General features: G+C 37.2%; 1 protein-coding gene across 1 annotated transcript in view; it reads left to right on the forward strand.

Moving 5' to 3' along the window:
• The window catches only part of kdrl (kinase insert domain receptor like), a 44,512-nt gene that overhangs the window by 25,907 nt on the left and 2,030 nt on the right, over positions 1-16,575 (forward strand). Inside the window, exons 16-29 of the mRNA XM_081381905.1 lie at positions 166-272; positions 1,036-1,171; positions 1,868-1,972; positions 4,179-4,292; positions 4,418-4,506; positions 4,597-4,750; positions 5,355-5,452; positions 6,021-6,143; positions 6,553-6,664; positions 8,870-8,969; positions 11,589-11,694; positions 12,828-12,949; positions 13,607-13,685; positions 13,792-13,892. Coding sequence (XP_081238031.1) covers positions 166-272; positions 1,036-1,171; positions 1,868-1,972; positions 4,179-4,292; positions 4,418-4,506; positions 4,597-4,750; positions 5,355-5,452; positions 6,021-6,143; positions 6,553-6,664; positions 8,870-8,969; positions 11,589-11,694; positions 12,828-12,949; positions 13,607-13,685; positions 13,792-13,892 — 1,546 coding nt within the window. The remainder of the gene's footprint in view (positions 1-165; positions 273-1,035; positions 1,172-1,867; positions 1,973-4,178; positions 4,293-4,417; positions 4,507-4,596; positions 4,751-5,354; positions 5,453-6,020; positions 6,144-6,552; positions 6,665-8,869; positions 8,970-11,588; positions 11,695-12,827; positions 12,950-13,606; positions 13,686-13,791; positions 13,893-16,575) is intronic.

The raw sequence follows: 16,575 nt of genomic DNA on the forward strand, positions 1-16,575 counted from the left end.
GTCTCAAATTTAGGGGGAATGCAAAAAAAGCACTACATGACAAATCCAGTTTATATTTTGTGAAATGTGGTTTATATGTGATTATATGTAGAAATAAAAAAACATAATATGTGATGAATATATAACAGATGGTTCTCTGTGAAATCATGCTGTTTCTGCACACAGGAGAAGACGGTAAACCAAATATTGAAGTGATCATCTTGGTATCTACTGGAGCAGCAGCAACATTCCTGTGGATAATGCTCATTCTCTTTATCCGGAAATTAAGAAAAGTAAGGACTTTAGGTTACACTTTTTATTTAGGCTGTCCTTGTTACAGAGTACTGTGTAATATTCATTAACTACATATACATATACATATATACTAAAGGGTTAGGATTAGGAATAGGGTTTGGTTTAGGGTCAGTTGCATGTAATTATGCAAAAGTTTCCTTTATTACTATAGTAAGTACAGAGCATATAACGTGTAATAAGGACACTGTAAAAAAAAAAAAAAAATTAAAATAGCTGTTTTCTGTTTGAATATATTTTCTAAATATATTTCTCCAGTCTTCAGTGTCACTGGATCATTCTAATATGCTGATTCTGTGCTCAGGAAACTTTATTATTAGCAGTGTTGCTTAATATTTTGTGGAAACCACAATACATTTTTTTAGGATTTTTAAAAAGAAAGTTCAAAAGAACAACATTTATTTGAAATCGAAATCTTTAGAACCAGTGTCTAAGAAGTGTCTAAGCTTTCAATTTAATGCATCTTTTCTAAATAAAAGTATTATTTTGTTAAAAGTATAAATCTGGCTGACTACAAACTTTTGAACAGTATGTTAACTCTGCTCAACTGATTTATTTCAGTTACTCTATGACAAACATGTAGTCATGGTCTTCTCTCAAAACTCTTAATGATCTAATTTGTGTGAAATGATCTAATCATGGCCCAAACAGTCATGCAGCTACATAGGAAGAATGACAAAAGCCCCAAAAAGTTATATTTTGTTTCAGTATTCTGATTTAAGAAATATTTAATTATTTCACCAGCCAAGTTCAGCAGATTTAAAGACAGGGTACCTGTCCATCATCTTGGATCCCGACCAGATGCCCCTTGACGAGCAATGTGATCGCCTGCCCTATGATAGCAACAAATGGGAGTTCCCTAGAGATCGCCTCAGACTTGGTGAGTTCATTATCCTTTTCATTCACTTTTATTAACCTTTTTTTTTTTTTTCTGTTAAAGCAAATCACATGATGTAAAAAAAAAAGAAATAATTCCAGTCATACCTAAATAGAAGGTTACTCTTTTATAGCTCATGAGTTCTCATGCTTGAAGTATTAATTTTTTTCTCAAATGTTTCTCTTAAATGTTTTGGCACAAATAAAAATAGACACAAAATAGATAGTTGCTGTGATCAAGTATAAAATCAATATAGATGGCATAGTTCATTGGATTTAGTTTTTAATTTTTTTTTCTATGAAATTGAGTTCATATTGAAGTCTCTCTCCCGTGGGACTAAACATGTAAGGAGCCAAACATACAAAGACAAACTTATCCATACACAGCTTAACACAATTGGCTCTTTTTTCTCTTTAATTGCCTTAATCCTCAGGCCTATTGTGTTAGAATGGTGGGCATCAGGGTCGTGTACGTTTTCCAAGAAAATATGCCTTTATGTATCAGCGAGCCGCTTCTGTCGTTCAGTCTTAACTGCTCTATGAATTCTTAGTGGAGGGTCAGTCAGGCAGTCCCAACCTCAGCAGGCTGTTTTAATTACAGCCTCACATCTTTCCTGACAGGGCATTCTGCCTGATTTATGAGCCCCCAGGACACGGCAAGCTCATGTAGACGCTCTCTCTCTTTTTCTCTCTCTGACAGGTAAAACTTTGGGCCACGGAGCATTTGGAAAAGTTGTAGAGGCCTCTGCATTTGGGATTGACAAGATTTCTACTTGCAAAACGGTGGCTGTGAAAATGCTGAAAGGTAACTATAACATGTTATGTTTTAGTGGGCTCTAAAAGTCATTATAAACTATAATTTATAAATGAGTGTAAAGTTAAGGGGAAATTTTTTCTTTCTTTTTTTGGTATGTCATCCTTAATGACAGCAGCACTCAGGCTGCATGAACTTCAAAAGTTTGTGTAAAACCTGATGATCATGTTCTCCAGCATGATTTGAGAGTGATCCAAAGAGCATCTTGTGCTTCAGTGGAAGCAAAAACATCTAACCGTTTACACAATTTACTTATTCGATTATTGACTTCTAAATAGATCAGACCACCATAGTGTTTCTTTTTTTTTTTTTTTGCTTTAAACTTTCTGTTTATATTAATTCCCAGATTTCAATTGTGCTTTCAGACTTTTAGACCCCATTGTATAATTCTATCAGATCAAAAGAAACGCAGTGCAAGAACATAAAGTCCTTGAATGTTATCAACATTCCTGTACGTTTTCTCACATCACAAATTTGCTCTTTTAGACAGATACGCTAAGCCTTTTTATGGCAGTATTGAATACATTGATCCCATGTATTGAATGCAAATGTAAATCAAAGATTAAAAACAGAAGCCTGTCCATGTGGATCTTTTGGTTGAGTTTATATGAAGATATTTTGCAGCTGTTAAGGGTATTGCTTGTTGCAATTATTTGATTGTCCACAGACATTGGACAAAAGCATACGTAAGTGAACTGAATGTGCAAATACTCACGTAGCATTTAGCAATGACTCCTAAACAGATGTGTCTTAGATCGCTCTAAACCAGAACCAACACGGTTCACCTTCTGTATTTAGTTAATGTTTGTTATTATTTTATAGTCACTTTCCAAAAATGTCCTCTATAACGTAACAATATTGAATCAACACATGGAATTACTGACATGCATTAAAGTAAAACAAATATTTTGGTCTAGCAGGACTGAATTCCCGTGCGGTTGCATTTGTCTAAGCTCTCCCTGTCTGGTCAACTGGCTGTGGAGTTTGTTTGGTGATGGTGCATTCTTGCAGAGTGATGAGTGCCGCACTGGTGGTGGTGTTTTGTCTGTTCTTGATGATGATAAATCTGGTGACTTTTTAGATACGCATAGCCACTCATGTCATTATATTAATCTTCCCTGTGCATCAATCATAGAATGAGAGGCAAGACTGATGCCGCCTCATGCACCACAGGTCATTTCTTAATAAGAAGCAGATCTCCTTCATTTGAATCCCTTCAAAAGATAAAATCAACTGCCTCCACTAATTTTATTTGCAGAGTATGTTGGCCCTGCTAGATAAGCAGTCACGGTTTCATTATTTGCATGTTTTTATCACCAAAAATTTGACAATTTTAAAATGCAAAGGAAAAAAATGGTCTGTCCTCAGTTTGACATAATGAATACTCTTCATGCTGGGTTAATTCCTTCTCCTACTTTGAAACAAGCAGTGCCAATATTCCTCTCAGTAAAAGTCTCTGTGAGGTGTCTTTGGTATGAATCATGTACGAATTACTGCACAACGTTGGACATAGCTCTCCTGTGTCACTTTGATGGGTCTTAACCACAGGAAACCTGACGTGTTAAAACAACAGGCTCCCAATCTGACTCCATGACCTCAAAAGGTCACCAGGATAATGTTCCTGACCACATATTTCCCTAGAATGATGTACAAACTACTGAGAACTTGGAAAAGTGCTGTTTCTCTCAGACAGTTTATAATAATGTTGTCTCCAGATGTTGAACTGTGCGCTATAGTTTATGGTGTGCATTATGTTGTCTGTTTAAGGTTCCTTTAAACACAATGACAGGCTTTGAACTTCAATTTTATACTTTCCAGTGATTTCCGTGTGTAAACCTGATGTATATCCTGATAATCAAAGTGCTGCTCAAACTCCCATTCAAAAATAGATCATAGATTTAATTATTTTAAATAAATGTATTTATAATATAGTAGATAATAGATTTTTTAAAATTATTACAATTATTTTTATTACATACTTTATCTTAAATATAGTTTTAGTATTTTCAATTTTAAGCCACAATTATGTCAAGACATTAATGAATTGAAAGGTCGGCCTTTTGACAGGAGACCAGAAATACAACAGCATGCTTGAGATCACCGCGACAGTTATACATTTTTCTAACATTTCAAACAAAAATCCTCTCTGACCATGTAAGATATTCCATTAATACGTTTTTTCTTCTTCACTCAACAGCGGGAGCTACAAATAATGAGTGTAGAGCTTTAATGTCTGAACTGAAGATTCTGATCCATATTGGTCATCATCTCAATGTGGTCAATCTGCTAGGAGCCTGCACAAAGCGTGGAGGTAAGAGGAAGCTGACAGAGAGAATTCAACCTTGGCGACATGAGAAATTTGTGCAAAATTTGAACTTTTTCTCTCTCTCTCTCTCTATCTCTCTTTTTTTAAACATTTGTTTGGTGTACGCTTAGGGCCTCTAATGATAATCGTGGAATTCTGCAAGTATGGAAACCTTTCTAACTACTTGAGAAGTAAGAGGGGTGACTTTGTGGTTTACAAGGTAAGCATAAATGTCTCTTGTTCATTTAAGCAGTGATTTGGCATGATGACTTATGATATTGACTGGAGCATGTGATGATAACCTCCACAGTCTCAGGACGGTAAGGCTCTGCGTTCCAGCTCCGGGTGTGATCTGAGCGAGCTCATCAAGCGCAGGCTGGAGAGCGTGGCTAGCACCGGAAGTTCAGCCAGCTCCGGCTTCATTGAAGATAAGAGCTACTGCGACTCGGAGGAAGAGGAGGAAGGTAGCGACTGAGTGTCTTCCTTCCCCTTTCCCCTCCTCCCTCTCAACCCCTGCCTCACCTCCACCCCACCCTCTCAACTCTCAAGGCTCCGCTGATTGTTTTTTCCCCCTCAGTCTGATAGGTGGCTTCCTCAAGGATTCATAAATACAACTGATATTTTGTACAAGCCACTGTCACCTACTGCGTACAGAGCTTTTTCTAATTTCCTGCTGCAAGACCAGAGCTAGTCCGCTGTGGATACATTGGGTCGTGCTGTCCCATGCCGGTTATTTCTGGTTTGATAAACTGTTTACTCAGGTGGATGACCCACCCACAAGCCGCTTACTTGAGTATCATTGACAAACTGCACGTCGCAGTCTGCTCTAAAAAAAGGAAGCCATGTTTCATTGTGTCTCCCTATCGGATGTGTCTGTAGTAAACAGGAGAATTATGACTTAAAAAAACTGTTATTAATGGATTAAGAGAACATCAAACTTGATATGCAGCACATATTTGTTGTAGAAGAAATTCTGAGATATTCTATTTCTTTTTTACATACCAAAAATTGCATACCAAAACAATGGTTTGATTTAGCTGCTAATACTCTTTTACCCTTGTCTTGCAGAGCAAGAGGATTTGTATAAGAAAGTGCTTACATTGGAAGACTTGATTTGCTACAGCTTTCAAGTGGCTAAAGGCATGGAGTTCTTGGCTTCGAGAAAAGTAAGAGTCACGCTTTCACTACTCAGGATTTCGTTCTGCAGCTCTAACCTTTGCAATGAATCATTGTATTCTTATTTTGTTGTGGCAGATCATTTTAATACAAATTTCCTTTTTAAATAATTCTTTGGCTTTTGGTTTTATAGTAATAATCAATCTCCTTATTTTGGCAACTTTTAAAAGTTTTGTCTCAAAATCTAGAAAATGAAAACCCAAATTACTTTATTGATCCAAAACACTCATTTACACACATCCTGCAGATGAGATTAATTGCCACATTCTAAAGATGCGGTTTAGCGTATGTAGTTTCATCTCACCTCAGGTCAGAGTTTCCCCGATGGCAGTCCCACGTGTTTTACATTATCACAGCTTTCCATCATGTGCTCCATCTGACAGCACAATGCCACACATGGTTCAAATAAGACACAAAACGCATCTTCACTACAGCCCTTTTACCTAGTCAAGACACAGAGAGTTTAAAGAACATATAATTAAATCCTGCTATTACAATAAACTGATAGATGAAATATGTAGAACATATCTAATAGGATCTCTCTTTTATTTCTCCAAGTGTATTCACCGCGATCTGGCCGCACGAAACATCCTATTGTCTGAAAACAATGTTGTGAAGATTTGCGATTTTGGACTTGCAAGAGATGTATACAAGGACCCAGACTATGTCCGTAAAGGAGAGGTAAGTGGGGAATATTATCCAATTACTTCATATCAGTCATGGATACATGGTGCAACGAGTCTGTATAATGCACACAGTGTTTAAAATGTACTTAGAGTGATGGACACAAATGATAACAGTCCAAAAACCACTGACACTGTGAATGTTCGTCTGGAAAAGGATAAAATAATTCTGTTAATGCCAAGAGTCTTTGGCGTGCTGTTAGTCATTTTATAATCCCTGATAATATTATTCTGGTCAAAGGATCTTTTCTTGTGGTCAAGTTTGAGCCAAGACGTCATACAGATTGTATAATCAAATAGACAGCATTTTATAAGCTGCACGTTTTTGAATGTGTAACAATATTGGGAGTGGTTCCTTCCTTTACAGGTGTGAGTGATACTAACATGGACTGCTTATCTTTTCACAGGCCAGACTTCCCTTAAAGTGGATGGCGCCAGAGGCGATATTTGACAAGATCTATACTACTCATAGTGACGTGTGGTCTTTTGGAGTGCTCATGTGGGAGATCTTCTCTCTTGGTAAATACCATTGCTGTCCTAAGAGTATAACTCACTGTTGCAACAGTTGAGGAACTTAATTCAATTAGAAGAGTTTAAAATGCTTTCTAATCTTTTATTTTACTTTTTGACTGTTATCACAAACAATCTTGATTTAATATTTTGGGGAGTTTCGATTATGAAACAATCAAAGAATAACTTTAAGCTTTTATGAATTCTGGCCTTCAGTTCTTGGAACAATGTTTTCTACCCTGATGTTTTCCATGAAACAAAGTGAAGCTTCCCCCCCCCCCCCTTCCTTTCTTCTATAGAGACGTCTCTTAGACTTTGTTTGTTTGCTTTACTGGTTCGGTGCGTTTTACACCAAAGCAAAAAGCCCAGACAGTATTCAGCACCCACCAAGTTAAACACATGGAGTAGGAAGGCAACTCAGCACATGCTGTGCTCCATCCAAATGGAAATAAAACGAACTCAAGGGTCCTCAATCAAAGACACCTGGCACAAACTAGGCTGCTCATAAGGGTGCCCTGCGCTATCAACCTCCTCCAGATGTAGTGGGCAATAACTGTCAGCTGCTGTTAAATTTTCCTTTGGGACAAAATGGATTGCGTTGTCAGCTTAAAAAAAAAAATAAAAAATTTCATTCCACGAGTGCAACAACATCTGTGAACTTCAACGCTGTGTTTTTTTTGCTATCATAAATAGAGGTCGTAAAACAGAGGAATTATCTTCCATTTGATCAGGTTAGATTCCCAACTGGGAATGTAAACCCACAGTTACCAGGCAGCATTTAATGTAAATGTCTGCTCCCCATTCACAAATGTACTATAACCTTTAATGGTATAATGTACAGTGTAGCTGTGGCCCTTTTGTCATTAAAGGCTCTGAGCAAAGAACTTTAATGTCACCATTAATATATGTATGCATACATTATATTTATATATCTACTATATAACCACTATTGACATTTCTACTTATTGCTTTAGTTTCTAATTTAATATCGAATTTTTCATTACAGATTATTGTGCTTATTTGGCCAGTAATAATGCAGAAATAAAAAATGGTGCATAATCTTAAATATTTCTTTGCATCATAACTTTTTTTGGAATAGTGTCAAACATTATTAAAAAAAAATCCTAATACTAAGCACTAAATTATATCATTCTAGAAGTGTGCATGTATATCTGTGTGCAGTTGTGTATAATATAGTTTGTTGTATGATGTCAGGGATCATACTTTTTGTCTTACCTTTTCTTAAAATACTTTATTTGATAAGTTAACCTGTCTGCGCTCAATTGCCTTTTATTCTAAGTTTGAAATGCATATTAAATGAACCACAAACCACAGTAAAAATCCCCATTCACACTCTACATTCACACTGTTACTGAAATGAAATCTGTGGGAAAATAGTGGGACGTCATTTCACACAATGAAATAAAGCAACATTTAGGAAAACAGAATATAAATAATAAATGATCCGCGATATTGAAGTAATATGACCTTAACTGATGACTCTGAGCTGTCACTACCACTGAGCTGCACTGACTTAAGTTGGTGTCAAATGGACTAACACGAAAAGTTTAGAAAAATTATTATTGCTACTTGATAGTGTCCGTGGGGGAAAAGTTTGCACCGCACCCAAAGTACACTCTCATGTTTTGTGTTGTGGATTTGAATTTCTTGTCCCTGTTTTTCTAGGCACTCCACATCTACTGCACTATATTTACAAAGTTGCGGGATATTTCGAGTGCTGTTAATTTATTTGTTTTTAATGACTACCTAATTTATGTCAGAAGGGGGTTTAGATCATAGTTTAATGACAGATTGACCCTTTCTGAGATTCATTGTTATGATCTGCATATTTTAGTGGTTATCAGATATTATTAAAAGGATTTCAGTCAAGTAAATGAAAATATTGTTCCATGAATCATGGTTTTTGCAAATGTGCAGCAAAGTCTCAACAGTCTGTTATTTCACGCTGTCTTAATAATTTAGTGTTTCTGGAGAAAACAGCTTTGCATAGAGTTTCAAAGTTTCCAAGTTTAGTTGACTGTCCTCATCAGCCCCACTGATGCTGATTATGCCGAGATCTTTCCATTGATCTCTCTATATGCTCCCAACCCACTTCACAGTTTAGTGAGTTTCTTGTCAGCCCCTTTGAAGTGGCCAGAGCTCTATTTCATGGAAAAGTCTTGATAACCCCATTATTCTCTTTCTTCTCCCCAGGTGCCTCCCCTTACCCTGGCTTACACATTGATGAGGAATTCTGCTGCCGACTGAAGGAGGGCACCAGGATGAAAGCTCCTGAATACTCCTCCTCTGAAATGTAAGAATCGCTCTGCTTATGTCACTGATTTCAGACAGTCCTAATTTGAAAGGGATTTGTCAACTATGCATGCAGTTGTTATTACTTTTTTAAGCATTAGGGCCACAAACACTGTGTTTTTTGTGAGAAATGTTCGATATGTTAGGTGAACTAATGTGTAACAGTGTAACATAAAATTAATAGCATAAACACATCAAATATCCCTTTAAAATTGTGATTTTGGCCTGTCCCACCTCCTCGACTGTATTCAACAATTACAAACATGCGGCGACGTTGTAATTTTGAAATAATATGTTGAGTTAATATTCAATTTATTGTAGTAAAAGCCATTTTTAATTTACAAATTGTAGTGTTGATAGCATTCATCCATCTAAAAACAAGACAACAGAATTTTTTTTTAAGTATAACAATTGTATTACATTATATGTCTATTATCTGTTCTGGCACATGCCACTTTACCCAAAGTATATATCGTTTAAGATATTTATTTTATGAAATCTCTCTAAGTAAATTACTTCTGTGTGATGCCTGGACTTTTATAGAAACTTTAAGTGCCTTTATTCCTACAAAACTCTGCAGGGTTGTTAGCTTAAGCTTGCATTCTGGGGAAGAAAAAATCCTTTCCTATCGATACAGTTGAAAAGAGCAGAAGTATCTAATTTCATTGCTTTGACACAAGACTGAAGCCTTAAATGGAAACAGATCAATTATTTGCTGAGTAGAAGAAAGGGATCAGCTTCTGATTGGCAGCTAGTTTATAGTGCAGTTGATGTGTGTTAGGTATCCATTACTAACTTACACCAATGCAGCTGAAACTCAAGCTCACATTAAAGGCTTACGTCTACCTAGGCAACGTGGGGTGGCCCAACACAGTGGCAGGACCCCTGGGCATCATACAGAGAAACCCACTGTCAAGATACTCCCACTGTGGTTACAGGGTTAGAGAGTGAGCCAAACCTAAATCTGACAGTTTTCAGATGTAACAAGATATGAGAAATGGGGTCATGGTATCAGTTTTAAACGTGGTAAGGAAGTGAAGCGGACAACTTTAAATTAGTGTTGCTTAAAAAAGGGTGCAGAGAACTGAATCACCTCAATCTGAGAGAGAATATTCACTGCCTGTTCTCAATAAGAACCCCTACTGCTGTCTACTACTAAGTGCTCTACTCAATCTTCGTTTCAAAACTATGGGCTTATTCAGGAGGGTAATTTTTCATATCAGACATTCTGTAACTGTATTATACCCTCTGTCTTAAACATTTGAAAACCTGAACGGAGCACTTGTTTTTAAAATTTGCTGCATAACGCAAGTCTCAAATTTGCAATCACACACGCCGTCTGGCTAATTGAACATAACAAGAGGTCATGAAAGATGGTGATTGGAGATGACCTACAAAATGCAGTCCAGACCTCAGATCTGAATTGAATGCAGCACTCATAAATTCAGCCTTTATGGTGGCAAGACCATTTAGCTTCAAAGAACATGTCAACTGACATTGCAGAAAAGGGTCAATTTAATAGCACAGATAACACTGTTGTTCAAGAAAGCAGATATGTTGATCAAGTTACGTACAGGGTAAACATTACTTTACTCCTGACCCTGAGAGTGACCCTGACCCAAACTTCCCTATTGTGAATGATGAAAAGAAATGCAATTCAGAAATCAGCTTGTCCAGACGGATTCACCTATTTAATAAAGAACTGGTTCCAACCAGCCCACAGGCTCATAACTATTCAATACATTGAACTAAATGTTATTGGCTTTCCATATATCTCCATGAAAAGTATGCCATAGGTGTGAGCACAGCTTGATGGGATAAATAACATCCTGGTGTACCGTTGATCTCAGAGGAACCACTATTCACCAATTTTCTGGACTTCCTGTTAGTTTAAGGAGTCGCTCCATCTGGATTCATTAAAATAACCATTTTAAAGTCCTGCTTCCTCCTGCTAATCTCCTACGCAGCCCACGAGAAGAATACAATCTCTCTGATGACTACCGAATTCAACCCCTGATGAATATATATGGTGATTAGTGTAAGGAAGTAATGAGTCATCAACTAGTACAGTAATTTTTCCATACTCCAAATTGCCCAATGTTGTGCTAATCAGATGAGATCAGAGAGTTTCATGGTTAACAGGCTTTATTTATATAAGGAACTGTGAGTGCAACACCACAGTATAAACAGGATACAGCTCAATCATCGCCCGTGATCATTTACTCAAATGACGGGTCGGTGCAATGACGCCCCAGTGTTTCACCTTAGCCTTCAGATAAACTTCACCATTACAGACCACTGCAAAATCCAATAAAGGACCCCAGACGTCCCTTGTGGGCAGAGATGCTGACAGCTCGTGTGAAGCAGGAGGAAGTTCCTCTCAACACAAACTCTCACCCTGAGAACGGTGCTATGAAAACACTCAGCCTCACTCCTCATGTCACGCACTGAATATTATGATGAGTGTAAATTATTGGATAAAGCTGGATTTGCAGACTAACCTAGAGGTCAAGGCAAAGGGTGTTTGTGTAGCTGCTGAAGAATTGCAATTTATGATAATGGCGTATTGAACACAATGTTCAAAGGAAGTTCTTTATCATGTGCATGTTTCTCTTCATAGATATCAGACCATGTTAGACTGCTGGCATGGAGAAGCATCCCAGAGGCCCACTTTCACAGAACTGGTAGAGAGGCTAGGAGATCTGCTCCAGGCTAGTGTGCAACAGGTACGATCTCATTCACTTCATTATCCTTGTATGTCTTTCCCACAAACTGTATTTGAAAGTTTAAAGACTCCGACCACAGCAAAACCACAAGGATTTTATGGGATGAGAGATGCACTACTGTTACACAGGAACACCATGGCAGACTGTCACTGCAAACTGCTTTTAACAGTTATTCACAGATCAAAGGTGAATGAGTTATTAATGTGAGTTCAGAGCGACTGTAAATCAAATTTAAGACAAGCAAAGTCACTCATGAAGTCAAATAGTTTAGGGTCAGTAAAAATTTTTAATTCTGTTTTCTTTTTTTAATAAAAATAATAATAATAATTGTATTCCTGTGAAGGCAAAGCTGAATTTTTAGCATCATTACTCCAGTCTTAAGTGTCACATCATCCTTCAGAATTTGGTGCTTATGAATAATTTCTTGTTATCAATGTTGCAAACAGTTTGTAACATTAGAAATGTCTTTACTGTCACTTTAGATCAGTTTAATGCATTTAAAACTTTTAATTTCTTTAAAAAAAAAAAATCTTACTGACCCTGAACTTTTGAAAAGTACTGTATGTTTAAGCAAATACAAGCATAAACAAAAAAATATTACATTTACATACACACATCCCGTATTCTCAATTACAAAATATATCTCATTTACCAAGCAAATTTAAATACTGAAATTGAAACTTTTGTGTGAATTTCAATGCCTGTATTAATCAACACGATATCCAAGCAGAAGAAATGTAAAAATCCACCATTTGTAGTATCAGTATCAGTATGTTCTGATACATTTTTCTCAGTTCAAAAAGAAAGGTAAGGAATGGATTTGATTTATAATATGGCATATGATTTATAATAGAAGATATGGTCTCAGTCAAATGCTACAATACACAGCACTGAGATCAAAACATATTTTAAGCCGCCTGAATTGGAAGACATCCAAACTCCCTCTCTCACATAAGGAATCAAGCTTAGTGTACTGCCTGGACTGTCCCTAATAACATCATATCCATAAAACTTATTCACACATTCCCCTGCAGATTTATGTACAGATTCCTCCAGAATCCTACAATACCATATGCAGGGTGATGTCACCGGTTTAAAATGTGCTGAATTTTTAAACACTTTGTGTCTTTTAGGAGGGAAAGCATTACATTCCAATCAACACGGCCCTGTTGACCAAAGCAGACCCCTCAAACCCGAGCCCCACAAAGGAGACCTCCTCCAGACCTGTCTCTCTTAGAGACTCTGGGATGGCTTGGTAAGATAGCTTTATCTTATCCATTTAGCAGTTATATGCTCAGACTGATCTGTATTTGTATTTCTGATGTTAAAAATCAGTCGGTATGTCATTATTCATGAGGAATATTTCAGAAATGTGTTTTTTGTACTGTAGATTAAGTTCTACCAACATTTTTCTGGTTTCCATACAGTACATGTTCCTCTTCTAACCAAACATGAACCACATTTCATCCCAATGGCCTTCATTTAAATGCTTTAAAATAAGGCAAAGTGTGAAGGAAACACTAATTGTTTCTTGATAAGGAACAGTCCTCGTAGCATTAAGGGCCCCTCAAGGAATTTCCTCTTGTACCACAAATGCAGTTTCAGCATTTATGCCTACTTAAGATAATATTTATCCAACTCTTGTGTTTCCATGAATCATTCAAGTATAGAGAACAGTATTGAAATTCTGCTATCCCTGTTATCCCTAAAGCTGAATTAAAGAGCTCTCCCTGCTGCGTAAAATTTAATTTAAAAGTATTTTATTCAACAAAGTATTAAACTTCTACTTGGAAACTGTGATACCGAACACATCTTACTTTAGTATGTTTCATGTATTTGTTTGAATCTGCCAGACATGATGTCATGAGAAACTTTCCAGACTGATCTTATGTGGAGTATTTGATGCTTTCAGGAACATCAAGATCCGCCCAGCGAGTGTGAAGACCTTTGATGAAGTTATCCTGGAGAATGGAACCAACAAGATCCACGAGGTGAAGAGCTTGATTTTCCTCACACAAGAAATAGCACTTCATTTGCACATTACGCAACAATGCAAAAATGTTGTTTCTGTGGTTAAGTCATCTTGGTTGTTCACAGGGTGGGCAGTCAGATAGTGGGATAGGTCTATCTTCAGATGACATGAAGACACTGAAACGCCTCGAGTCACTGGCCCGACCGCAGAGTTTCATGGCCCGAGCGTGAGTACAGTATATTCAGTCCTGTTTAGACCTTTTGCATGGCCACGTCCAGAACCACAAGAATGGGTAGGGCTGTCGGCGTATGCCCTAGAGACCCTCCCACTGGGCTGGAATGTAGATGACACAATTGTCATACAGTTTCTCCCCCAAGCTCCACACGACTCCAGTCACTACCCCTTTTCTTTGAGAGATGTGCCTGCACGAGAGTCTCTCAAACAATGGCACAGTGGAGAGATATTGCCTAAGGTGACAATCTCAACAGCCAGACAACAAAAGCAGGGCTGGGCGTGTGACTTGTTAAAGCTGGCTGCAAGGTCTGGTGACTAGCATCTTTGTTTGTGCCGCCTGGGCTGTAATGGCCTCTGACTCCATCGCTGAAATGGCACGGTTACAGATATGGCATTTTGCCATTTCAAATAATAATCCGCACTGAATTATGCCTTTATTTTATGATGAGTGCTTAATAGTGTTAGAGACTCTAATATATTCTATTTAGAGTCCAAGTATTTTTGCTACAGAATGTATAAAACTTAAATATATGGACTGACTGATGAAATGGATGATTAAAACATTGTCAGTTCTCGTCCTCGACCAGCCTAATGATTTATTAACTGCAGACTAAAGTGTGCTGTGGTCTGAGACAACATGACTTGTTCATAAAAGTGCCCCAGGGCAAATGGTGCTGAAAACTGAAGTGAAGGGGGTCTTTTAAGTTATTAATGGAAAGCCATTGGGCTGGATTAGCCTTGGTTTTGTTAAACCGTTTGAGATCTGAGACGCCGTTTATGGTCTTCCAGTGTAGCAAAGGCCAGGGTTAATCTACTAAGGTTATCCTCTAAATTGCATTCAGGGCCTCATGGCATCCTAATATTTGAGGGCAACAGTTTTCACCACCAATTGCAGCTAGACAAATAGTGATAATCTCTTACTGATTGAAGGTTTATGACTCAGACCTGGAGAGCCAAAGTGGTTAACTAATTGGTCATGCTGTTTAGAAGTGTTCAGTTTAAACACGCAATTGGCATTAGATAAGAGTAGTTGGGTAGTGGTAACACCATAATGCCAGAGCTATATTATATGATCTTCATCTGAAAAAGGATCTTACTATATCATGTTAAAAATAAAACTACACTACCGTACAAAGGTTTTGGGTCAGAAATATATATACAGTCATGCTCAAAAGTTTACATACCCCTTGCAGAATCAGCAAAATGTTAATTGTTTTAATGAAAATTTTTATTTTTTATTTAGTACTGTCCTGAATAAGTTTTTTTTTTTTTTTTTACATGTAGTCCACAAGACAAAAAAATAGCTGAATTTCTAAAAATGACCCTGTTAAAAAGTTTACATACCATTGATTCTTAATACTGCGTGTCGTTACCTGGATGATCCACGACCACGATCATGGTTGTTCTTGAGACCCTTGTTTGTCCTGAGTAATTAAACTGCCCAATGTTCTTCAGAAAATCTTTCAGGTCCTGGATATTCTTCAGTTTTCAAGCATCTTTTGCATATTTGAACCCTTTCCAGCTGTGACTGAATGATTTTGAGATCCATCTTTTCACACTGAGGACAATTAAGGGGAAAGGATGGAAGATTATATATATATATATATATATATATATACAGTATATATATATTATAAATAAATACTTTTTTCTGCAAGGGCTCATTAAACTGATCAAAAGAAACTAAATACTTTAACATTGTTACATAAAATAGAGTAATGGCATAGAGTAGACCCATCACAGCCTAATTTTTGCCATCACAGCAATAAATATATTTTTTTTAATATTTTAAAATAGAAAAGTTATTTTTGTTATATTATTGAGTTGGTAAGCATAAGAGACATTTTTCAAAAGATGATGCCAAGTCAACATGTCATTATCACAAAATAAACCCTGACAAGGGTTTTTTATAATTATAAAATTTTATAATTTTACCTAATAATAAATAATTATCTTAAAGCTTCTGCTAAGTAAAAACTTTCTGCAAAACTTTCAGCCTGCTGTAGTAACAAGATGAATACTGTAACAATATTGCAGTGATATTAATACTAAAGTTAATTTTCACTATAATCAATAATTGAGATGAGCGAGTCCATCGTGTGAAATGAGAGACATGAAAGTAGTGCCTATTTCATTCAAATAAATGGACTGATATACAGTATTGCTCTGGACATCAGCAAATATTAGGAAATATTAGACCGTTGAATGCTGTAATCGACCAATCAGAATCGGGTATTCCAGAGACCCGCGTAATAAGTTTTGATAACACCACACCCCCTCCTCCTCTACAACATAAATACAGCAGCAGGGAAGATTGCAGAGCTTGGTTGTCAAATGAACAAAATCAACAGGTTTTCATTAAAAACACTCTGTTTCGCCTCTGTCAGCACTCCCCCATCTTGTCACGTCCAATGCAGTCCGCATCCTAGCCCGATATGATGAAAAAGCTGGGCACAGCCAGAAACCATCTGGCAAAGCCATGCACAGGTTGCCATGGTCACAGCCATGGGAAAAAAAAGCCACTCAGTGTATGTAGAGAATGATGTATATATTGTAAAGAGGCGGCCCCTGCCAAGGACCCACTCAATCATTGTCACCTTTGACCTTCTACAGCTTTACTGCTGTCCAAGAGTCTCCCTCCACATTGTCCCTCTGGATTCCACCTGATACTCCCA

This window comes from Scardinius erythrophthalmus, assembly GCF_964197995.2.
Source record: "Scardinius erythrophthalmus genome assembly, chromosome: 13".
NCBI lineage: Eukaryota > Metazoa > Chordata > Actinopteri > Cypriniformes > Leuciscidae > Scardinius > Scardinius erythrophthalmus.